Raw genomic sequence first — 22,982 nt, 5'->3', positions numbered from 1 at the left:
ACCACAAACAGATCAAATAATTTATCAACTAATGAGAACACTGGTAAGAGGCTACTGGGAGAATGCAAAAACCATTTATATCATGGACATCTGGAATGCTGAAGGAAAAGGAAATTGTTTAACAGATACAAACCTTTCAGGCTCCACAGCAATAAGAAACACTGTGTCTCTAGCAGACACAGCTCACACTGTTGTGTGTAAGTCACACAGACAACCTCAGAGAGCAACAGAGCTCAGACACAAGAAAGCCTGGAGACCAAGAGGTCCCATGACTCCAGAAACACAGGAAATTCCCTGACTCATCTTGGTGTAACAGAGCTCAGGGACAAGGAAGGCAGGAAGACTCAGAGACCTAACAACCCAGGGCAGGAGACTTCCTGACCTGTCCCAGATCTTTCTAATTTTCCCCTAAAACCTGGACAATGGTCAGTGCTCTCAAGCATGTTAAGGGAAACTGCAGTAGAATGGAAGTGTGAGGCTAAGAACTCTTGGGCATGGCAGTATAGAGGCAGGTTAACCAGCATTAGCCAGGGAACCTGGGGGAGATCTGCTGGGCTAGACAGTGGTAAGCAAGGTCTTCTCCCAGCCCCACCTCACCCCAGGAAGCTTCTGAAATGAAACACATGGTATTTATAATGATTAAGTTTGGTTACCAACTTGACAAGATATAGCATCACCTAGGATACAAGCCACATCAACGAGGGAGTTCCCAGATGGGGAGACATACTCTAAATGTGAGCAGCACCATTCCGTGTGTTGGGGTCCTGGGCTGAACAAAACAGAGGGCTTCCTTCTTACCAGTGTTCATTTCTCTCTGCTTCCTGAGTATAGATGCAATGTGAACAGCTGATTCACGTTCTGCCGTTATGGTCGATAACTTTCCAGCTTCATGCCCAAATAAACCTTCCCTTCTGAGAAGCTGCCTTGTCAAGTGTCTTGTTACAACAATGAGAATACCAAATAATAAGGTACTGAATCAGTGCTTTAAATTTAAACTCCATCTTTAAACCTTATGAATTATATCCTTTGAGAACAGATCACACACACACACACACACACACACACACACACACACACAAACACACACACACGAGGTTGGGGGGAAGGAAAGAGAAAGAGGCAGCCAGCGTTCTAAGAGTGACTCTTCCCTTAGGAAGCCCACACATGTCTTAAGCATATTATCGTCTCCCTCTCCCCTTTCTCTCTCTCTCCCTCCCTCCCTCCCTCCCTCTTTTTTGTCTACCCTGCCTCTCCCTCCACCATCCTTATATTTTTGGTTGTGAGCCTAGCCTTTAACGGCTGAGCTATCCCTCCAGCCCCTCTCCACCATCCTTAAACTTGAAATGCATACTAATCTTCATCTCTATTTAATAGATTCACTAACTTTACTTTGATCCATCTTTTAAAAAAAATGGTATAGTCAAGGGCCTGGCTTTATCAGAATACAAGTCCCCAGGGCTATGGTTACAGTGCTGGACTGTGTCTCTCTGCCACCAATGACATTTTAAAAAATATTTTTATTATGATTATTATTATTTGCTGTGGAATAATCCTTTTGTACACTGTGAAGATTTGTCACTGGGATTGGTTAATAAAAATCTGGATGTCTGGTAGCCAGGTAGGAAGTATAGATAGAACAAACAAACTAAGGACACTGGAATGAAGAAGGGTGGACTCAGGGGAGACACCAGCAGTCACAGAGGAAGCAGGACATGGAGAAAATGAGGAAATGAGCCATGAGCCATGTGGCATAGTGTAGGTAAGAAATATGGGTTAATTTAAAATGCAAGAGTCATCTAGTAACAAGCCTGAGCTATTGGCCAAGCATTCATAATTAATAGTAAGACTCTGAGTGGTTATTTGGACTGGCTGTTTAGGACAGGAAAACTCTGTCTACACACACACACACACACACACACACACACACACGTATGTATGTATGTGCTTTGTTTGCATACATGTCTGTCTGTGCACTGTGTGCTTGCCCGGTCCCTGTGAAGGCCATAGGAAGGCATCAGATCCCCTGAAACTAGCATTAGAGACAAATATGAGTCACTCTGCACTCTGTAGGTGCTGGTAATCAAACCCAGGTCCTTTGGAGGAGTAGCCGGAGCTCTTAACTCCTGAGCCATTTCACCAGCCCCACCAATGATATTTTGCCTAACATATTTCATGTATATGTTGTCCATATACTGTTCCTTACTTTCCCCTAAAACCATTCTTACAGTGTCTTGCCACTCTCTACCTCAACAGGGTTCGCTCTCTTCACCAACTTCCTTGGAACTGATGATCAAACACGTGAGGTAGATGTAACCACAGAAAGGGATGAGTTGTCAGAAAGGTTCATATGTGAATCAAGACACAGAAAGGATGGAAGCTGTCCCTGTGTGGCATTATGACCCAGAGAAGAGATAACATTCTTTCTTTCTCTTTTCTCTTTCCCTCTCCCTCTTTGAGACAAGGTTTCTCTGTGTAGCCCTGGATATCCTGGAACTCTGTAGCCAGGCTGGCTGAACTGAGATCCACCGACATCCCTCCCAAACCAGTGCTGGGATTAAAGGCATGCCATGCACCAGCAGGGCCCAGGCTAAGAGGTGACTTTCAGAACAGAAAGGAAAGGCAGGAAGAAGGGAGGGAGAAAGAGAGAGGAACTTCTTTTTACAAAAATCTCCTGTAATCTTCAGCAGAGGGCAGAATCAAACATAATCCACGACTCAGTCGGATATGCAAACATTCTGTCTGACAGACTCCAACAGTGACCAGCTGCCATCAGCTCAACCCAGGCGGTGTGTGTTCTTGCGACGCACTGGAAATGACGACAGCCTTGGGTGCACTGAAGGTTCCAGTTGTCCATGTGATATATGCATGAATGGTCCACTAGTTGGGGAGATAACTGACCTGGCCCTGAGCATCTCTTCCCTCTGTTCCTGAGGCCTCCACAGTACATTACAAACCTAGTGTTATTAAGGATGAGTTTGAAACCACCCAACCTACCATCACCATCTTAAACACTTAGAGATAAGTCACCTTACTTCATTAGCCTTGTATTGGGGGTTGGGAATCCTTGCTCTAAAGGATCCTGTCCAGTTGGACTCCATGACCGAGCAACTGCCTAGGATGTATAGGAAGCTCTGGGTTCCACCCCCACAGTCTCACCCCCCCCCACTCTCTCTCCTGTGCTCTTCTCCACCCCGCCCCACCCCCGCTGCATACTTACTGCAGGCTGCACAGGTGAAGCATGCATCGTGGTAGAGGTCCCCCATGGCCTGGCAGGCCTGGCCGGCTCCAAACACCCCTTTGCTGCATTTCACACAGGCTCCTATAAGGCAAAAAGACAACGCCAAGTCAGGAGGGAACTTGGATTAAAAAGTCATGAAAAAGCCAATGAACAAAGCAGAATACGTCCCCCACCACAATATTGCATGGATTTCTCAGTGCTCAGTCCTTACAAACACAGAAAACAGCCACCATCAGCAGGTAACAGCACATACACACACACTGTCCCCACACCTGCCCAGAGCTTTCAAAGGCTCACACCGTTCAGAAAACCAAATCCTAACCAAACCATGACTATAACATAGCTCAGGGAAAAAAAAAATCTGACCTCAAAAGTGTTTGAATATCTTTAAGTAGATCGAGACAGGTTCTTACTCTGTAGCCCAGCCTGGCCTAGAACTCATTATATAATCCCACAATGGCTTCAAACTCATAACAGTCCTTCTACTCCAGCCTTCTGAGTACTGGGATTAATTTCAGTCATGTGTCCGAATGATTGGCTGAAATTTTAATTTAATGTGAATTTTACATATATATATATATATATATATATATATATGTTTTAGAGCTTTCTAGCACTCAGCATATAACCAACTTATTGTATTATTTCAGAGTTCCTATTTTATTTATTTATTGATTGATTGAGATAAAGATCTCTATGTATCCCTGGATATCCTGGAATTCTCTATGTATATCAGGTTGGCCTTGAACTCTCAGAGATTCACTTGCCTCTGCCTTAGAGTTCTGTCTTTTTATCGAGACACGGTCTTACTTTGTAGCTTTGGCTGTCCTGGAACTCACTATGTAGATGAGGCTGGCCTTGAACTCACAGAAATCAGCCTGCCTTTGCTTTACACATGCTGTGGGATGAAAGGCAGGAGACACTATGCCCAGCCAGAGTTCCTATTTTAAATTGACAAACCAATCACTACTAAGAAAGTCTAACCTGATACCAACTACTCAAGCAAAGAGAAAACATTACATATGCACAGGCATTACATATCACATACATCTGCCAGCCTAGTTCCAAGAAGTGAACTTGTCTCATTAAGGCTCACGGGGAGAAAAGGCCAGAGCCATCAAGTCTTACTCATAAGACTTATGCCATCTCAAAGGTTACCCTCTGGACCTCCAGCCTCCCAAGACTAGCTAGACAGCAGGCCTTCCCCACTCTCTGTACCCTGCCCGAAAATGTTCTCTTCTAACTCTCCCTTATCTGAGGCTTGTTACTTACTGCCTCCGGCCTCCTGTCTGCCTCTCCTGACTTCATTTCTTTGGCCTGCAAGCATGGTTCCTCACCATGTGGACTGCCAGGCACAGACACAAAACAAGGAAGGAAACCCCAAAACCCCATGTTCAAACTGTTGTTCATGGAGTGAAGAGCATCCATGCAACGTCACATCAGCAGGACAAATATTTGGTATGGATGATGAGTGGCAAATGGACAGAAAAGGTCCTTTTGGAGAGAAAGGGTAGAAAAAAAAAAAACAGTGGGTTGCCATTCACACTCTGGGAAACATGTGCCTATCGCTCAGACCTTCATTTAAAAAGGCCCTACTGTCTTCTCCTCCCCACAAGCCAATTTCTAGAAAGGTCACACTGCTGGGAGGTTTGAAATACGGAATCGAGCCCATCTGAGGCCATTCACACTGTGGGTGTGGCATCTCTGTGTGGCCATTCACACCATGTGTGTGGCACCTCAGGAAGGGATGGGGCTCCTCTCTCACCTTGGTCAGCTGTCCTGCTCAGGATTCAGACCTAAGAACAGCCATGCTCCTGACCCCCCCACAGCCAGCCTGGCCCACCCCCCCATTTTGCCTTCTTGCCCCCACACAAACCACAAAGGCCACCTCTGATCCACAAGCCCTTCCCATAAAAATACACCCTTCTGCAAGTGACAGTACAGACCTAGACCTAAACTTCTTTTTTTTTCCTCTAAAGCCCTAGAAGTAGAATGCTCAGGTCTCACAGCTGGTCTGTGGTTGACTTCCTAAGAAACCGTCCAACCGTTTCCTTAAAAAACAAAATTAACAGGGTCTCATATAGCCCAGGCAAGCCTCAGACTACACATGTACCCAAGAATGACTTTGAATTTCTGAACTTCCTGCTTCTGCTGACGCCCACATACTGAGATTGTGTATTTATGTGTGCCGGGGATGGAGCAGGGGCCTCTTAGGACTTCCGGCACGCTAGGCAAGCACTCTATCAACTGAACCACACCCTCAAGCCCTGCCCAACTGTTTTCTGAAGAAGGGAGCTCATCTGACATCCCAACAGCCGTTGAGGAGACATTGCTTCTCCACATACTTGCCAATACTTGGTACAGGCAACTTTCAGTGCTATCCATTCTAACAGATGTGTGGTGTAACCTCATTGTGGCTTTCCGGCTGCATTTCTCTAGCAACGACTGTCGTGCCCGAGTCTCATGAAAACCTTTTGGTTCCTATGCTTCATCCATTTATTTTCTTTTTTAAATTCTGGGCTGTTTTAGGTCAAAGATCAATCCGGTCTCTGGTGTCCCAGCCTATGAATGAGCATCCATTAGACACATGCCCGCCTCTGCAGTACTTTTTTAATATTATTATTAAATATACATTCAAATACATTGCCAAGTATGTGACAAATGAAGTTCAAAGGTGAAGAAGGCAGAGAGCTCCAAAGTCAGGCTTACTCAACATCTGTGACTTTTCCTGTCCACCGTACAGGCCTCATAAGGAAGTGAGAAGTAAAAAGAGGTGGGCGTGTGAGTTTCCTGCAGGACTGAAAAACACCACCCCGTGAGGAAACTCCTTAGCTAGGGTAACAAACAACTCAAAATAGCTTCAGGAAGTTCCTGAAACTGACCAGATTCACCAGGCACCCCTCCCTACCAGAGTGAACCACAGCTAGCTGCAAAGAAGGATCTTAGACAAGACTGGCTGCCTGGAAGAGGTTTAGACCAACTGAGCAGCTGAAGAGGATGCTATCCAGCCTGCTGAGCTGCCTGCAGGCTGTACAGTGTGAGCTCCAGGTTCCCAGATTTTGTGAGCTGTCACCTGTGCTGGGGGTGGGCTTTGGTGATGTAGCTGTCTTTGTGTCATTTCTGCTCCTGTTAAGTGGCCCCTCACCAATACTCCTATACATAACCCCCAGTAAAACTCATTGGTTCATCACGTTGGAATTTGCTGGCATCTGCACTTTGGTCTGTCATCGGATCCCTAACTGGGGTGAATAGATGTGCGTGTTTCACCTCCCCAGGAAAAGTTTTGTCACACAACAAAGGTCAAAGGCACTGCGTTCCTCCCTGATGCTGTCTTCACATTTAGGATACAATGAATCCACAGCTTTAAGGAGGAACCCAAGGCCACCTTTCTCCTCAAGGCACCTTGGACACGGAGGAACCCTGAACAAAAATGCATGCCCGGGTCTCTGCTTCATGGGACCATCCACACTGAATATGTTGCTGAAAGAGCATTAACTCAGTCAGTAGACATTAGTATGCCATTCATTGTTCTTGTTTACTTTCCTCTAGGATCTTAGCAATAGGATTTATCATCGAGCTAAGACTCCAGAGGATGAGGCTTTCCTGCCACCGAATGATGAGGCCTAGATCACTGGACCTCTGCAAAACAGGGGGCCCCACCCTGGTTCACCCTGCACGCACGCCTCTCATCTGAGAGGCCACAGCTGGTGGCCAGGGCCTCGGGCAGTTAGCAGGCCAGAAGTTTCCATGTGATGGAGAAGAAAAATTGGGTGCCAAGCAAAAAAGCCACCAACACCTTACTGTGTTATACCACAATGTCTTTTGTCACGGATTTCCCAGAGAGCCTCTCAACTCACCAGGAGTCAACAGAAAAGTTCTCCCGCTAAGGAAACTATTGTTATAATTGCTGATGACATATTTGGGCTCCATGCTAGTGGTTGTGGTGACTAATATTGTCAATGTGACAAGACCTAGAATCCCCCATGGGGACAAACACCTGAACGTGTCTGTAGGAGAAGACTAGGTACACTGAAGTGAGAAGCTTCATTCTAACTGTGGACAGCATCATCCTATATATAGGCTGGAGTCCAGATGAATGAAAGGGAAAAAGAGAGGGCAGGAGGGATGGCTTGGAGGTTAAGAGCACTGGCTGTTCTTCCAGAGGTCCTGAGTTCAATTCTCAATGACCACATGGTGGCTCACAACCACCTGTAATGAGATCTGGCACCCTCTTCCGGTGAGCAAGATACATGCAGGGAGGACTCTGTAAACATATTCTTTAAAAATAAAAAAAGAGATAGTTAAGCACCATCGCCTCTGCTTCCCGAGCATGGATGCAATGTGAACCGCTGCCTCCAATTCCTACTGCTGTGACTTCCCCACCATGACAGACTGTACCCTCTAACTGAGCTAAGAGAAGCCCTTCCTTCCTTAAATTGTTTCTGTCAGGCATTTGTCGCAGCAACAAGAATTGTGACCAATACAACAGCACTGGCATATGTAGGTCCCCGGTGCCTGACTCTCTTCATACATGGCAATGCTTTCCTGATTGCTTACATGTGTAGAAATTTTTCCTGAAATTAAAAAAAAATTAATGGAATCTTGAAAATACTTAACAGGCTGGAGAGATGGGTCACCAGTTAAGAGCACTTACTGCTCTTGCAGAGGACCTGGGTTTATTTCCCAACATCCACATAGCAGTTCACAAGCATCTGTAAATCCAGCTCCAAGGCATCTAACACCTCTCTGACCTCCTTGGACTCCTACATACATGTGATGTACATACAAATACTCAAGTGCACAACAAACATTTCTTAAATACATAACTGAAAACAGATATAGATATGACTCGCACAGTAGGATAGTGTCTCAGCCCCTGCACCAGTTCCAGGGAGAATAACTGAAAACCAGTAACACAGTATAACAGATCAAAGGCAGATCCAACCCAGCCTGGTCTTCAACATTCCTTGAGGAAGCAGTTGCTTCAAGCTGATACTAAGTTATTTTCCCCACTCTCAAAGCCGGTTTCTGGTCCTGCTATGGTCCCTACTCTCTGTAAAGGGGGGGAAGCTACAGCAAGGCTGTAAAGTGGCTTTAGCAAGTTCAGCTAGAATAGAATCCTGACCTCCTCCCTGTCCATCACTGGCTTAAGCGGACCCTACAAGTTCCCTTGGTCCAGTCCAGGGCCAACTTGGATGGAAAAGTGTGATGGAAAGACTTTAAACAAGATGATGCCATCTCTGCTAAGGCAGAGAATCTTGAGCTCAAGGCCAGCCTGGGCTGGGCTATACAGTGAGACCATTCCCCCAAACAAGCAGGAAAGAAAAAACAACAACAAAAAACAAAAGAAAAACCCAGAGGTGCCCTCAGTACAGGTCACCAGTCTGTCACACCTTGGCTTATTGGTCAGTGAGGAAGGGCAGTCTCTTGGAGCTGTACTCTCTGCTCCTACCACTGGATATCACACACCCTACTGCGTGCTAAAAGGGAGATGATGTGAGGGTCAGGGCAGCCTGTCAAGGATGGTGTGGTGGTTTGAATAGGGATGGCCCCCCAAAGGTTCACATATTTGAATGTTTGGTCATTAGGGGGTGGTACAACTTGAGGGGGACTAGGGAGTGTGGCCTTATTGGAGGAAACGTGTCACTAGGGGTGGGCTTTGGGGTTTCAAATGCATAAGCCGGGACCAGTGGCTTCCTCTCTTCCTGCTGCCTGCGGATTGGCTGTTGAACTCTCAGCTACTGGAGACAGCACCAAGTCTCCTTGTGTGCTGCCATGCCTCCCACCATGATAATAATGAACTAAACCTCCGAAGTGGAAGCCAGCCCAATTAAATGCTTTCTTCTGTAAGCGTTGCTGTGGTCATGGCGTCTTTTCTCAGCAACAGGTCATTGACTAAGACACGTGGGACATGGAGAATGCTAGAAGAGGATACAAAGCCTAGAGTGGATTTGCACAAAGCTGTTTCTCAGCTAAAAGCTGTAGCCTGTGGTCCTGGGCAGCTCTGGACATCAATGGGTTCTGTAAATGGGCCACACCATTGGATCAAGGCTGGACCAGTGATCCTAACAACACTCCTTTCCTGCCACACTAAAGGTTATGAAATATCCCCTGAGGCAGCTGTGTTGGATGTTTACCTAACCCATTGAGCACATCACCTCCTCTCAAGGCCAGCTGTTCTGGTGATATCCAATATCGCCCCCAAAGTCAAAGTTTACCAGCTGACCCTCTGAATACGCAGACGACACAATAGAGCATTGCCTGATTCTATGGGTGTCCCTGCTTCTACCTTCTCCTACGCACTCAGTCCCTGAGTCAATTGGCGAGGCCGTCACTAACCCACAAAAGGAAGTACTTAAGGCCACTTGGGGCTACAGCCATTGCACCAGCCTGCTTTCTTCAGCTGCCACCAAACACATGGCCTCAAACCCAGCAAAGGCCCATTCACTAAGTGGGAAAGGAAGTTTGGGTGGCAACTTCTCAGTCACTGTCAACTTGTCCCTTGCTCTCCAGCTACTGGCCTCCATGTTTTCCTGCACTCAAAGGAAGAGGGGCTTAAGATGCTCTACCTCACTTCCACTAAGCCTTCTCACAGCCCACCGCTGGGCAACCCCTTGAACTTCTGCACACACTCTTATAAGGGAACGAAAAGCATAAATCACATCTCTAGAGGACAATTTGATACATCATTTTCTTTTAAACTCACTCTATGGGGTCCAATAATTTCACTGAATTCTTCCTGAGGAGGAAAGAAATACCAGATGCCCATAGAAACAATACCAACAAGGCTGGAGAGGTAGCTCAGAGGTTAAGAGCATAAAGTGCTCTTGCAGAGGACCAGAGTTCCATTCCCAGCACCCACCTCTGGCAGTTCACAACTGCCTGTAACTCCTGTGCCAGGGGGACCCATTGCCCTCTCTGGACTCCTTAGGCGCCTGCACTCCCATGTGTGAAGGAGATCCCACCCTCACCCCACACAGCTGGGGCTCCCTCCTGGACCTCTGGATTTAAGCACAAACCACACCAAAACACCTAGGAAGAAAAGTTGAAGTGGCTGCTTTCTGACTCAGGCAGAAAAACAGCAGCAAATAACCTTGCAGGTATAATTTTTGTTTTGAACAAAAAAATGGGGGAATCTGTATTAGAATGGGCTAGGATGTAGTGACATATTTTGATTGAATATGTTAATTAGGTGAACCAGAGGGGGATTTTGAATGCTGGATTAGTACTTTGATAGCTGGATCTTGGTAGTCGGCCTCAGGAGGAGGAAGTGGCCAAATAAGGGAATAGACCTTGGTGGCTAGCTTTACCAAATGTAATCTAATAGCTTTTTAGCAAGGTAGAGGGATGGGTAAGAAGGGCAAGGCCTGCCAGAGCCATGCTCGCCACACTTGAGCTGGCTTCAGTGTGCACACATGCACACACACACACACACACACTTTAAAATAAAATAAACCTTTAAAAAAATTATAGACTGCTGGGCAGTGGTGGCACATGCCTTTAATCCCAGCACTTGGAAGGCAGAAGCAGGTAGATCTCTGTGAGTTCAAAGCCGGCCTGGTCTACAGATTGAGTTCCAGGGCAGCCACACCATGGCTACACAGAAAAACCCTGTCTCAACAACAAACCAAAAACCTACAGAGTCAGAAGCAGGTTCATGGATGCAATTCTGGGGTCGGGGTGCATTAACAAGCATGGGTGTCTCCCTAAGTTTCTTCTTAGAGCAAAGAGCTGCTTGGGCCCCAGTTGGAACAGTTTCTGTGCACGTGGAGGTCCAAGGTTGATTTTGGAATCATCCTCCATCTCTCTTCCACCGTGCTCACTGAGATAAAGTCTCTCATCAAACCCGGAGATTGCCAGTATGGCTCGTCTTGCTCTGGGGCGCCCATCCCCACCTTCCAAAGCTCGAATTAAAGGCAGACCACCACTCCCACCCAGGGCTTATGTGAGTTCTGGGGAACCAAACTCCAATCCTTACACTTGCCTATGTGACAAGCACTTTAACCACTGAGCCATTTCCCCAGCCTCCAATAATGAGACTTGAAGGTCAGTTTTATATGTAACCTGGAGTAGAACACTAAGCTTCTTTTCTTAGGGAAATATTGCTTACTAAGGCTGCCCGGCTTAAAATTGGAAAAAAGATAACAAACAAAACAAAAACCAAATCTGCCAAAGGGCTGGCAACGTGGCACAATGGTGAAGGCACTGGAAATCTAACAACGGAAGCATGGAGACCTGAGCTCCATGCCCAGAATCCATGCAAAGGTAGAAGGGGAGAACCAGCTCCACAAATCGCCTTCTGACCTCCACACACACCTGCCATGGGTGTCCCCACACAGGGGACAGAGGAATGGGGGGCAGGGAGAGAGAGAATTACTATGTGGAGCATGGGATCTGAGAGTTGTAGTCATTTAAAAATGAATCAATGAATCTGGTGGTGGTGGCACACACCTTTAATCCCAGCACTCTGTAAGGCAGAGGCAGGCAGATCTTTTTGAGTTCAAGGCCAGCCTGGTCTACAGAGTGAGCTCCAGGACAGCTGGCACTGCACAGAGAAACCCTGTTAGAAAAAAAAAGAGGGAGGGGGAATGAAAGATTCTGTGTTTATCTGTGCCAGCTATGGAGGGAAAGCAGGACATTTGGCAAATTGTAGCAAACAAGTCTGACAGAGCTTATGGGTTCATTATTCCTTATTCATACTTTGTGGAAGGACAGAAACATCTATGTTCCTGGCATGGTGTACTCATAATGCCTACAGGGATGGCACATGTTTTCCTAAAGACATCTCAAACAAGGACATTAAAAACAACACATGAACTATTTTCGCTTGGGGCTAGAACGTTTACCGCTCGACTTACCTGTGCTAGCTAGCACTGCCCCCTCATCCTTCAGTGTACTTCAGAAAGCCACCTTCAATTTTATTTGTAAAGGAAATTACTGTTTTACATTTATTTATGTGGCGTCCAGAGGACAAGTTGCAGAAGATAGTTTTCTCCTTCTACCGTGTGGGTCCCAGGGATCAAACTTGGGTCTCTGGGCTTGACAACAAGCACTTTTACCCACTTGAGCTACCTTGTTGGCCCTATAAAAGAAAATCTTTTAAGAGAAATAAGTAAGCCAGTTCATATATTTTTATTTGTTTTTGTAAACTTAACTCAAATGTTTAGCTTTGCTTCATCTCTATACTGTGTTGTAATTCGATGCTTTGAACAACGTAAGGTAGAAGGTCTCAGGGCCATACATACAGCCATTGTAAAGACACCTGAGTGTGAGTCTCCCTCAAGCAGCCGACTCCCTGTTTTGGGAGTGTACACTCTCCTCTATCTACATGTGTCTTTGTCTAAGGCGGTGGTTCTCAACCTCTCTAATGCTGTGACCCTTTAACACAGTTCCTCACGTTGTGGGGACCCCCCAACCACGAAATTATTTTCCTTGCTATTTCATAACTATAATTTTGCTACTGTTATGAATGATAATGTGAGTATCTTATATGCAGGATATCTGACATGTGCAAGGGTCATTCAACCCCAGAGGGGTTGCAACTCACAAGCTGAGAACCACTGATTTAAAGATTTATTATTTTAATTACGTGTGTGGGTATATGGATGTGTGAGCACAAGTGCCCTTGGGTTAGAAAAGGTGGGATACCCTGGAGCTGGACTTACAGGAAGCTCTAAGCCACTTAATGTGGATGCTAGGAACCAAAGCTGGGTCCTCGGTAGAGCAAGAAACACTCAAAGCTGCTGAGCCGTCTCTCAGTCTAATGTCTCTCTGTCTGAAACTTTAATAAGCTGCTATCACCCTGACTTGTGCTATGGAGGATGGGAGTGGGGGGGGGCTGTGACTGCTGAGAGTGGACAGGGCATATCAGAAGTGAGCTGACACCAAGTCATGTCCACGCTGGGCCAGAAAAGCGAGGGAACTGAAGGTATATGCTTGCCCAGGAGCATTCGACGCAGGCAAAGACCTCCCAAAGCACTATCTCCATTCCGCCTACACTCGCCTTTATTTCTTTGCTTTGTGGCTATGAACCTGGGCAGAGCTGTCTTTTATACACAACACGCACCCACCTCCAGGAATGGGTCAGACAGAGAACTGCAGTCGTGGGCCACAAGCAGAAGAGGGGTTGCTGCCAGCTCCAGCCAATTCCATGTCTCACACTGACCTCTGGCTGGCCAACAAGGGGCCTCTGTTAAACCCTTGCCACCTGGGAGCACGGCCCCAGCTCTGTCAGGCCTGCAGAAGCTGCCTGGAACAACACCTCCCAGCCTGTGCCCCAACCTGGCTACCTGCCACCTCCCTTCCCCACAAGCTTCTAGGGAGACTTAAGCCTAGGCAAAGTTACACAGCCCCACAACGGGTCAGAGCATAGAAAAGCTGACTGTTTGCCCGCAGCCCTCTATTGAGCCAGTTCCCAAATCGTTCTGGTTTTCTGGACAGGAAGTGATAGCTTTGACATACCTGAACCGTGGGATGAGCAGCCTTAGGTGCTCTGCCATTACTCACTAGACAGAAGAGACCATTTGAAGAACCAGCACGTTCCATCCTGTTCTGTGCAGGCAGTGGCTTCAGACCCCCTATGCCTTTTCCCAGGGAACACACTCCAAGGAAGCAGCTGAACTCTGTTCCATCCTTGCCTTGGGTGGGTGGCAACCCCAAAATCTTTAAAAGTCTCTATCTCAGAGCACACCAGTTGGCACCATCTTTGAGATGGGATAACCAATGATGGTTTGGTACTTTTGAGAACACAGTAACGCGTCTTAAACAGCAAGGGACCCACCCCACCCCTTATCTCCCATAATCTGTCCTGAATGCTTCCAAGAAAGTGAGAAAAGCCAGGTATGAGTTCACATTTGCAAACAGCCATACTTTAAGGAGTCATAACAAGTGACACTATTAACATTTTGGTTAGCCTGTCATGTCCAGGAGTCTCAAAACGTATGTGATCTGACAACAGATTATGTAGCTTAAATTGACCTTGAACGCTGGTATCTTCTGGCTTCTATCTCCAAAGCTCTGAGATCATTTGGTATGAGCCACCATACCCAGCTCATATAGAAATGCTAACAACTTTTCTTTCTTTACACCGAATCTCTTAACAGTTCATGCGTAAAGCACATCTTGGCTCACACAAGCCACCTTGTGATGTGCTTAGCAGCCACAGGTCCTCGGTCTTCCCGTGCTAGAGAGCTCAGACCTACACCAGCCAACTCAGTTTTCACTACAAACAGATGCTCAACTTGGTTATGGGAAAACGGGAACACAGAGCAGGCAGATGTATGGCCTGCATGCTTGCGAGACTCGGCGTTCCCACAAACAGCTCCAAGCCTGACTTGGTGCAGCAGGAATGTCTCCTCAGAGAGGACACCACATGTGCCGGCCAGCACGTAGCGCTGCTTCATTCCAGCCTGCGTAGGATCCGGTGAGCTTGTCTCTGGGGCTCTTCAGAGCTCTCTAAGGGACCAGGCGGGCGAAAGCTGCCCTACCTCACCGTATGTGAGAGCCTCCTTGAACTCTTCCTCCTCTGTCCAGTTACCCCACATCGTGGGCCATTCTTTCCCCCAGTCTTCAGAGATTACTTCCCGTCACACCTCTGTTTTCTGGATAGCCAACCTAGACATGTGGTCTCAGGAGCCCCGCCTGGACTGTTGGGAGACTTTGCAGGTGATGGGAAACTCAGGGTAGCATGGGGTGGGGGCTTCGATTCCTCTCCACTTCATGCCATCTCTGCCTCCCAGGTTCACTGTAGGACTCTTGCTGGTCCCTAAGTCCCTTGGGAACACAATACCTCACTATGAGATGTCAACCATCCTAAGGATGCTCCGAGGAACTAGAAAAGTTAGAGAGGTGGCTTCTGGTACTTCAGGGACGTCTCGGCCAGGCGGTCACCTGAACCCGGTCCAGAGCAGCCCAAAATAAACACAGCACAAACCTCGAAGGGAACCCCACACCCTGTGCAATTTCATGGACATAAGGAAACGTATCAGGGCACTGTGCACATGTGTGTTTCACACCTTCCCTACTACCAGGCTGCTCCACTGAGCTTCTCTGCAAGCAGAAGGGGAAAAACTCTGAAGCATACCAACATACAAAGTCCTCTTCTGTTCTATGTAACGAACACACACACACACACACACACACACACACACACACACACACACACCATCCGAAGATTCTGCCTGAACCACTGTCACTCTCAGAGACGGAAATGTCCTCCTAGTCAACAACAGGAATGTGAGGCTCACAGCCTAGGAACAGAAACCAGATCAAAAAGCCACGTCATCGAGTCCCCAGGAGATGAACAACCAAGAGCAAAAGCTGTAGCAAAACACTCAAGCTCGCACAGTGCAGAGGCAGCACACTTAGGTCCTGCTCCCCAAGCAGCTGGTTAATGCCAGGGACAGCTCTGTCAGCGAACTTCCTGGAGCCAGGCACAGCTGCCCCTGAGGTCCAGATCTTTCTAAAACCGCCATTATACTGACTCACCAGGGAGCATTGCTCACTGTGGTGGAAGGACAGCAGGACACACTTCAGCAGATTCAAAAACCTCAGGGTGTGGCCTGACCATCTCGTGAGCCAACGTGGCCCCACCCTGCTGAAAGGAAAGAGAACGTGGAAGCCGCAGCTCAGGTCAGAAGGCAACAGAAGCAAATCGACTGCGGACGTCCAAATGGCCACCACCTGTTGTCCAGCACAGGGCTGCTGTAATACAATCACCTCTGACTCGGGATCTGCATGTGGGGGTGGGGAACCTGTCCACTGGGTCCTCCAAGGACCTCGGTCATTATACCTCCCAAAATGTAAAAGACAAGCATCATCATGGCAGGCTTCCGGGACTTCGTATGAGCAACAGGCTCCTGATGTGTTTTCTACAAACCTCCAGTAACCAAGAGTACCCAGTTCTCCCTCTCCCGAGACACAGAGATAAGTCACACAGAGCAGGAAAGATGAGGAAGGAACTTGACCATGTCTACACTCACAGCTTATAAAACTTAAAAATAACCCAGCTGTAGACCTCAAAGCCATCTACTTGAAATGTTCAAACAGAAGGTCTCCCACAGCATGGTTCTCAGATCCCACGTCCAGCTGGTTCCCCCATGAGGGACAGAATGAAAAAAAAAAAACACACTCTGGAGTAGATATAAATATTTTCTGGCCAACACTCCCTGCTTTGGAAATTTTGGTGACCTGTTTCGTTTGAGGGTAAAGCTTCTGTTCAGCTTGCCAGATACACACCACATAGTTTCATCTAAGTTTGGTTCATGTCTCTCTGGACACTGCCCGGGGACGAGTATACAGAATGCTTCCAAGAAGAGTGTGGGCTAGAACACTCCAGCCACGCCTAGGACACACTGGGAAGTCACGTAAGCGCTCCCAATGGTGTGGCCTGCTCGTCATGACCCACATGCTTGAGTGGAACGGGAGCAGCCAGAGGCTGGCCATTGGGAAGTCATGTTCCCCGCACTGGGGGCCCCATCTCAGCACTGCAGGGAAGCACTCCAGGGGAACAGGCTCCTGGGCAGAAGAGGACATGGATACTGGGCAGGGCTTCACAACAAGGATCCAGCTGCTGTAGACAGCGTGGGTGCCAGAGACGGAGGAGGCTCCAGTAAGCTCCTTGGTCAGGGACCCCTAGTTCTTTCAGAACTGGATGGAGGTCAAGTTCTGAAGCTCAGTATGGAGGCCCAGCAGAGCTGCGTGGTCAGACAGATCACTGAACACCTGTGTACCCCACCTTCCCCGTCTGTAAAAGGAGAAGGCAATGGCATTCTAGAGAGGATTAAACAGCAACACATGTGGGGTGCTATGGAAAGTAACGTCCTGACAAGTTTTGCCCAACTATTAAGCGTGCTAACTCTGGTAAAAAGCCCAGTCCTTCCCCCTTCCTACCCTAAATAGCATCCCTCCATTTTTTTTTTCAGCTCAAATCCACTGAGCCTACTTGATGTGAGGCACGGGGACACAGAAGGAAAGACCAGTGCACAGTGTGAGGCCTCAGGTCACTATCTAGTGTCAGATGACCGGGCCGAGGTCCAGCATTGTCTGAGAGTGCCGTGGGCACCCAGGGACATGATGGTAAGAACAAGGACATCGAGCACCACAAACTGGTGGTCCCGGCTGTTCCTGTACCAAGGATTATTCTTAGGTAAACCCTTAATCCTTTCTAAAGCAATTAACTTTTTTTATATAACTATCTAATTAATTTGTATACATACACAGGCACACATGCATGCACGTGTCACAGCATGCATCTGGAGGCCCAAGGACAATTTATGGAAGTCAATTCTCCATTTCCACTATGTAGGTCCCGGGGACTGAACTCAAGTCATTAGGCACAGCAGCAAACATCTACATCTGCTAAGCCACCTCCCTGGCCCTCTAATGTACTTTTAATTGTGTTTTAATCTTTTTGAGTCAAAGTCTCTTGACGTAGCCCAGGCTGGCCTTGAATTTAGAGTAATCCTCCTACAAAGCACTGGAATCACAGGTGTGTAACACCCCACTTTCTCTTTTTAATTATGTTTCTCAGCCAGGTGTAGTGGTTCATCCCTTTAACCCAGTGGTTCTCAACCTGTAGGTTGCAAACCCCACAGGGGAGGTCACATATCACACATTTACACTGTGGTTCATAACGGCAGCAAAATTACAGTTATGAAGTAGCAACAAAATAATGTTATGGCTGGGGGTCACCACAACATGAGGAACTGCATTAAAGGGTGGCAGCATGAGGAAGGTTGAGAACCACCACTTTAATCCCAGCACTCCGGTGGCAGAGGTGGGTGGCTCTCTGTGAATTTGAGGCCAGCATGGTCTACATAGTGAGTTCCAGGACAGCCAGAGCTACAGAGTGAGATTCTGTCACACACACACACACACACACACACACACACACACACACACACACACACACAAAAGACCAAAACCTATTATGCTTTCCAGAATATCACAGTAAAAAATGGCTACTACTTGTCACTGAAAACCGAACTAAAAACAAAGCTTTCACTAAGTCTGTAGCAATTTGGAAAGGAGATGCGTCCAGTCAAAGGGATCCACATCTCTCCTGGTGGCTGCCACTGTCAGCAGTGATCAGTGATGTTTCTCAGACTGACAAGCTAAAAATCCAGACGTTAATCGTCTCAGTGCCACACCTTAAGGCCTGTGGGCCTGACAAGATATGGAGGCTATGTTAGCTCAGCAGAGACAGGGACTTGCCCAGCATCAACCCTGGGGATTCTGGTAGCATTAAGCCCAGAACACCTGGCTTCCTGACTTCCAAATGAGTCCTTTCATCCACAGCCCTGCCTCCTAGGTAGCAGCAAGTATGCAGCAAACAGAAAGGAACAAAATTTTCTAGGAGCTCTGGCAAGAACAGTCATGTCAAAACATCAGCTTCTTGCTCTGAAAGGTAGGATGGGGTGGGGGCAGGGAGGGGTGTTCCTGGTCACAAAGGAAAAGAGTAGGAACACACCCTCCCAAGGAGGGGAGGGCCTCAGAGAGAAGGCATGATGGGACAGGCAACTGCTGGTGGGGGACCCAGGTCAGTCAGAGCTCTATCTCCAGACAATCAGGACACCTGGAGGGAGATCAGCGGGCAGGTATCTGCTGGGAACAGTCAGGGCAGCTCGGGGACACCAGTGAGGGTGGGGTTCTCAAGCAGAGTGATCAAGGCCAAAGTACCTTAGGGGAAGCACACATTTTACCTCCGGTGCCAGACCTGACGTTGGTGCCTGTGTCCTTCCCTATCAACTCAGCCGAGCACTGAGGGCCAGCAGGGATGGCCCCAGATGCTCAGTGCATCTACGGGCTGACTGAAGGGGTGTGGGACTCTGGAAGAAGCCTGGAGCTGCCTGGTTGTAAGCCCCCTGATGTCTCTGAAGAGAGACGCCATGAATGAGCTGCTGTGCAGGCGAAGGACAGAAGCTTGGGTGAGAAGTCACATCCTTCCAGAAGACACAGAGCACCAACGTGCTGTCTGAGTCCTGACCACTGACCAAACAGAAGGCACCCCTGCCGCTTCCTCCTGTAAGAGCCTGCAAGAGGGCCATCCCCAGACCAGTTCACTCCCATGACCTACGGAACTTCCATATTCTCTCCCAAACATGTCACGGTGTGTTTTCACTTACGTCCACGCCATGATATTCTACCTCAAATCACATTTTCTGCTGTGAATTCCAGGGGGCAATAACGACTGTAAGGGCTGCAAAGGCTTCTGGGGTGACGCTACGCTCTGCAGTCACCTGGGCTGATGATAGGCTGTGCTTGGTATGAACAGACGCCCTGTTCTAGCAACCTGGAGGTGCTCCTCGGTTACAGATCTAGCCTGTGCCATGTTCTTGCCTGTTGTTTCCACCCAGGCTGGAATTCAGCCCCTCGCTTCATACCTGCCACAAACACAGATAAGATTTGCTAAAAAAGAAAGAGCGGTTGGACTGGGTGCCTGTAACTCCAGCACTCGGGAGTTGGAAACGGAAGGATCTGCGGTCCCAGGTCACCCCCAGTTACATAAAGAGCTCAAGGTTAGCCTGGGCTACATAAGACCCTGTCTCAAAAAAGCAAATGACAAGGAAAATGTCACACACAGGAAGTGACAGGACAGCTTGTGCTGGCTTCTTGTTTAGGCTGCTCAAGCCACCTCCTCCACAGCCACTAAAATGAAACCATTGGGGGCTTGCTGGGCCCAAGCAGGGACAGAGACATTCCCAGGGTAAATCACACCCTGTGTCCCGGTGCCTGCACTACTACAGACTCTGGGCCAAGCACTGAAAAGCTGAAGACAGAGAGTCAGTCTCTCTGGGTCTTTGTAGGTGGGGAAGGGTCCATTCTCTACTAATGGGGAAAGACACTTTACGACCTATGTTTTTCTTTCTTTTAGACCCTCAGGCACCTAGCAGAGGGGGCAGCGCACATGTTCTCCTGGATAGATGAGCAGAGGACATCTAAGCCAGAACCGGGAGACCAACTAGTCCCACCCCAGAAGAAAAAGCAGTGTCTAGGGTGGTCTGCCCGCAAAGTCACTGAACCTTTCCATCACGGTTCCTTGTTTATGACAGAGGAGAGTGGTGCCTGCGCCACGACTGACTGTGAAGATTAGCTGGCAACAGCATATCCCAAGCACTTAACCCAGTGCCTGGCCTTCAGTGGGCAGCAGCTATTATCAGAGCCAGGGCACCCGAGGTCACATGTTCATTGCAGCACCAGAAGTGGGGCTGTGGTACTTGCTTCACTGTCTATGCTAGTGTGAGACTGGCAGACAGCCGTCACCTGTCATCAGACACTCCACCCAAGGTCACCTATTCCCAGGGTGGCCCCACACACAGGGGCCTGGGGGAAGTGTGTGAAGGTCAGATGACTTTGGGACTTTGCCACCTCCCTAGGGGGTCAGATGTGGACCCCTAAGAGAACCATCCTCCACGGTAAAAGTTCCAGAGTTAGCTTCCAAGAAAGCCAGGCTGAGATGGGTCTTTGTTCGTGTCCCTTTTCCTTAGTAAGGGAGGAGAGGACAAGAGTGAGGAGGAAAAGTTGGAGCCCACGAAACAAGTCCATGGCACCGCCTTCACCTCCTCCCTGCCGCACACACGAGCAGCTTCCTGAGGACAGAAGCCACAGGGTGAGAGTGCTCTCTCCCAAGAGCAACGAGCACCAGGGAAGCTGGGAGCCCAAAGCACCCCCTACGGCATCGATGGCTTCTTTCACCATGAGGCAGGAAGTCAATCAGGCAGGGAAAAATGAACATCACACACTGCCGTCCAGACTCAAAAGTTTACAGGTAGATCTCAAAGAAGCAGAGAATAGGCCAGTGTTACCAGAGCAGAGCAGAGCAGAGACCGGGCAGGGTGGAGAGAGGATGGGGCCAGGGCTGCACAGGAGGGACAGCGCCCCGTGTCTGACACACGGGGGATGGTGACGACAGCTGAGGAGAAATGACTGGATAACAGAGGAACTTCCAGACACAAAAAAAAGATAAGGGTCTGAGGTATAGCAACTCCAAGTGCACTCACCTGCTCCCTGTACTTGGTGCTGAAACGGTATGCTCATTGCCTCATAAACATGCACAACCATTTGGGTGTCAAATCAAAATGAAAAATAGGGAGAGTGGAGAGAAACCACGGCCTGCCCAGACACATAAAGGAGCCAGATGCAGTAGCTGATTTCCATATTCCCAGCACTCAGGAATCTGAGACAGGACGGTAATTAAGAGCTACAACCTAAGCTATAGAGTGAGACCTTGTCTCAAAAAAATAATTAACTAATTAATGAATTAAACACACACACACACACTCACACTCACACACAGGACATCCATGCAAAGTTCCAGAAGTACCCTTAGTGCTGAGCTAAAAACTAAAAACTAGAGCCAGCAAGGTGGCTCAAAAGGTGTATATATACATACTTGATGCCAAGGCTGCCTCCAAGGTCCACATGGTAGATTGAGAGAACTGACACCTGCAAGTTTTCCTCTGACCTACACAGACACACAGAGACAGACAGACAGACAGACAGACAGACAGACAGACACACACACACACACACACACACACAGGGCACTCAGGAACCCACCTATCCCTCCCCCATTAATACAATTTTAAAAACCATTAAATAACCAGAAACCAGGCATCTTCAGAATCCAACCGCACTCACAGGAAGTGAAGGGGAGAGGCATACCCAAGAGACACCTTCAGTCTGTCTCAGGAAGGTATCTAGGATAACAAACCAAACATCAGCCTTTTTTTGCTTCTAACTAGAGTCCTACTGACTGACAGAATACTTCAGCTCCCTCTGGCAAAAGTGCTGTGCCTTGAAATAATATTCTACCTGGGAGTAAAAGCTAACCATGATTTAGTATACCAAATCTTAAGGCCTAGTCAACTGGTTTTATAAGCAAGGAAGGTGCTGCCTAGGAGAGCACATGGTCCGTTAAGACTTGCCAGCTGAGTCCTTAAAGGGAGGAATTTGCTGCCACATGACCAGCCCAAGAGGAATTAGGAAGACACTCCATCATCAAAGCTGCACTAGGTCCCAGAGCTGCCCATGATGAGCAAACCCCAGTGCTCCCATGGACTGCATATATGCCCATGGCCCGGCTTCTTGGACCCTCCTGGGGCCTCAGGACAAATCTGTCCATTCAGAGAGTGGGAGAAAGCCAGCACCTTTCCCTCCAAGGGCATTCCCTGTCCCAGCACTCCTCTATTTGGGAAAGCTGCTATTTGGTAGGACTTGGACTATGGGGAAATCATGAGCCCATTACTCAGGGGCCAAAAATGGAGAGAGAACAAATTACAAAGATGAAAAAAGCCACAACAGACTCCTAAGCACAGGCTGCTCTCCCAAGCCGCTCTCCCATGAGACAGGCGATGTTTTCAACAGAGGAATACAGATACTTTTCTTGCTGCCTCCAAACCCCATGCAGAGAAAAAAAGTTGAAGGCAGCAGTCTCAAAAGAGCCTGGTTTATTTTTTTTAGAAGAGAGAATGAAATCAGCCAAGTTTGAGTAAAAGCCTCAAGAAGCATCTTCATTCTAGTTTAAGCCACACCTGTGGGTATCACCTGGCTGCTGGCACCTGACAAATTGGGCTCTAGTGTCTCTGCCCAGCAGGGTCACCTGCTGCTGGCTGGTACCTGGGTGCGGGCTGAGTCAAGAGGCACCTGGCTTAGTGGCTCTAGTGACCCTGCAGAGTCCTACCCTGAGTTCCTGCTGCAACAGGTCCAAGGAGGAGCTATAGAATTCCACTTCTAACCAGCATCT

At 48.1% G+C, this 22,982-nt stretch overlaps 1 protein-coding gene across 2 annotated transcripts in view; it reads right to left on the bottom strand.

Annotated features, from left to right (window-relative positions):
• The window catches only part of Limd1 (LIM domain containing 1), a 44,644-nt gene that overhangs the window by 19,322 nt on the left and 2,340 nt on the right, over positions 1–22,982 (bottom strand). The window contains exons 1-2 of one of the 2 annotated variants that reach the window (XM_021234200.2): positions 15,725–16,181; positions 3,218–3,319 (exon numbers count right to left, since the gene is read on the bottom strand). In XM_021234200.2, the coding sequence (XP_021089859.1) occupies positions 3,218–3,319; positions 15,725–15,734 (112 nt within the window). In that variant the 5' untranslated portion in view covers positions 15,735–16,181. Of the gene's footprint in view, positions 1–3,217; positions 3,320–15,724; positions 16,182–22,982 lie in introns of those variants that run through there. The other variant, XM_005082287.4, reaches the window with a different exon arrangement.

The sequence above is a fragment of the Mesocricetus auratus genome, unplaced genomic scaffold, assembly GCF_017639785.1.
Source record: "Mesocricetus auratus isolate SY011 unplaced genomic scaffold, BCM_Maur_2.0 Super-Scaffold_100691, whole genome shotgun sequence".
NCBI classification, from domain to species: domain Eukaryota; kingdom Metazoa; phylum Chordata; class Mammalia; order Rodentia; family Cricetidae; genus Mesocricetus; species Mesocricetus auratus.
The sequence above is the reverse complement of the archived record's forward strand: the minus strand, read 5'-3'. Positions and strand labels throughout refer to the sequence as shown.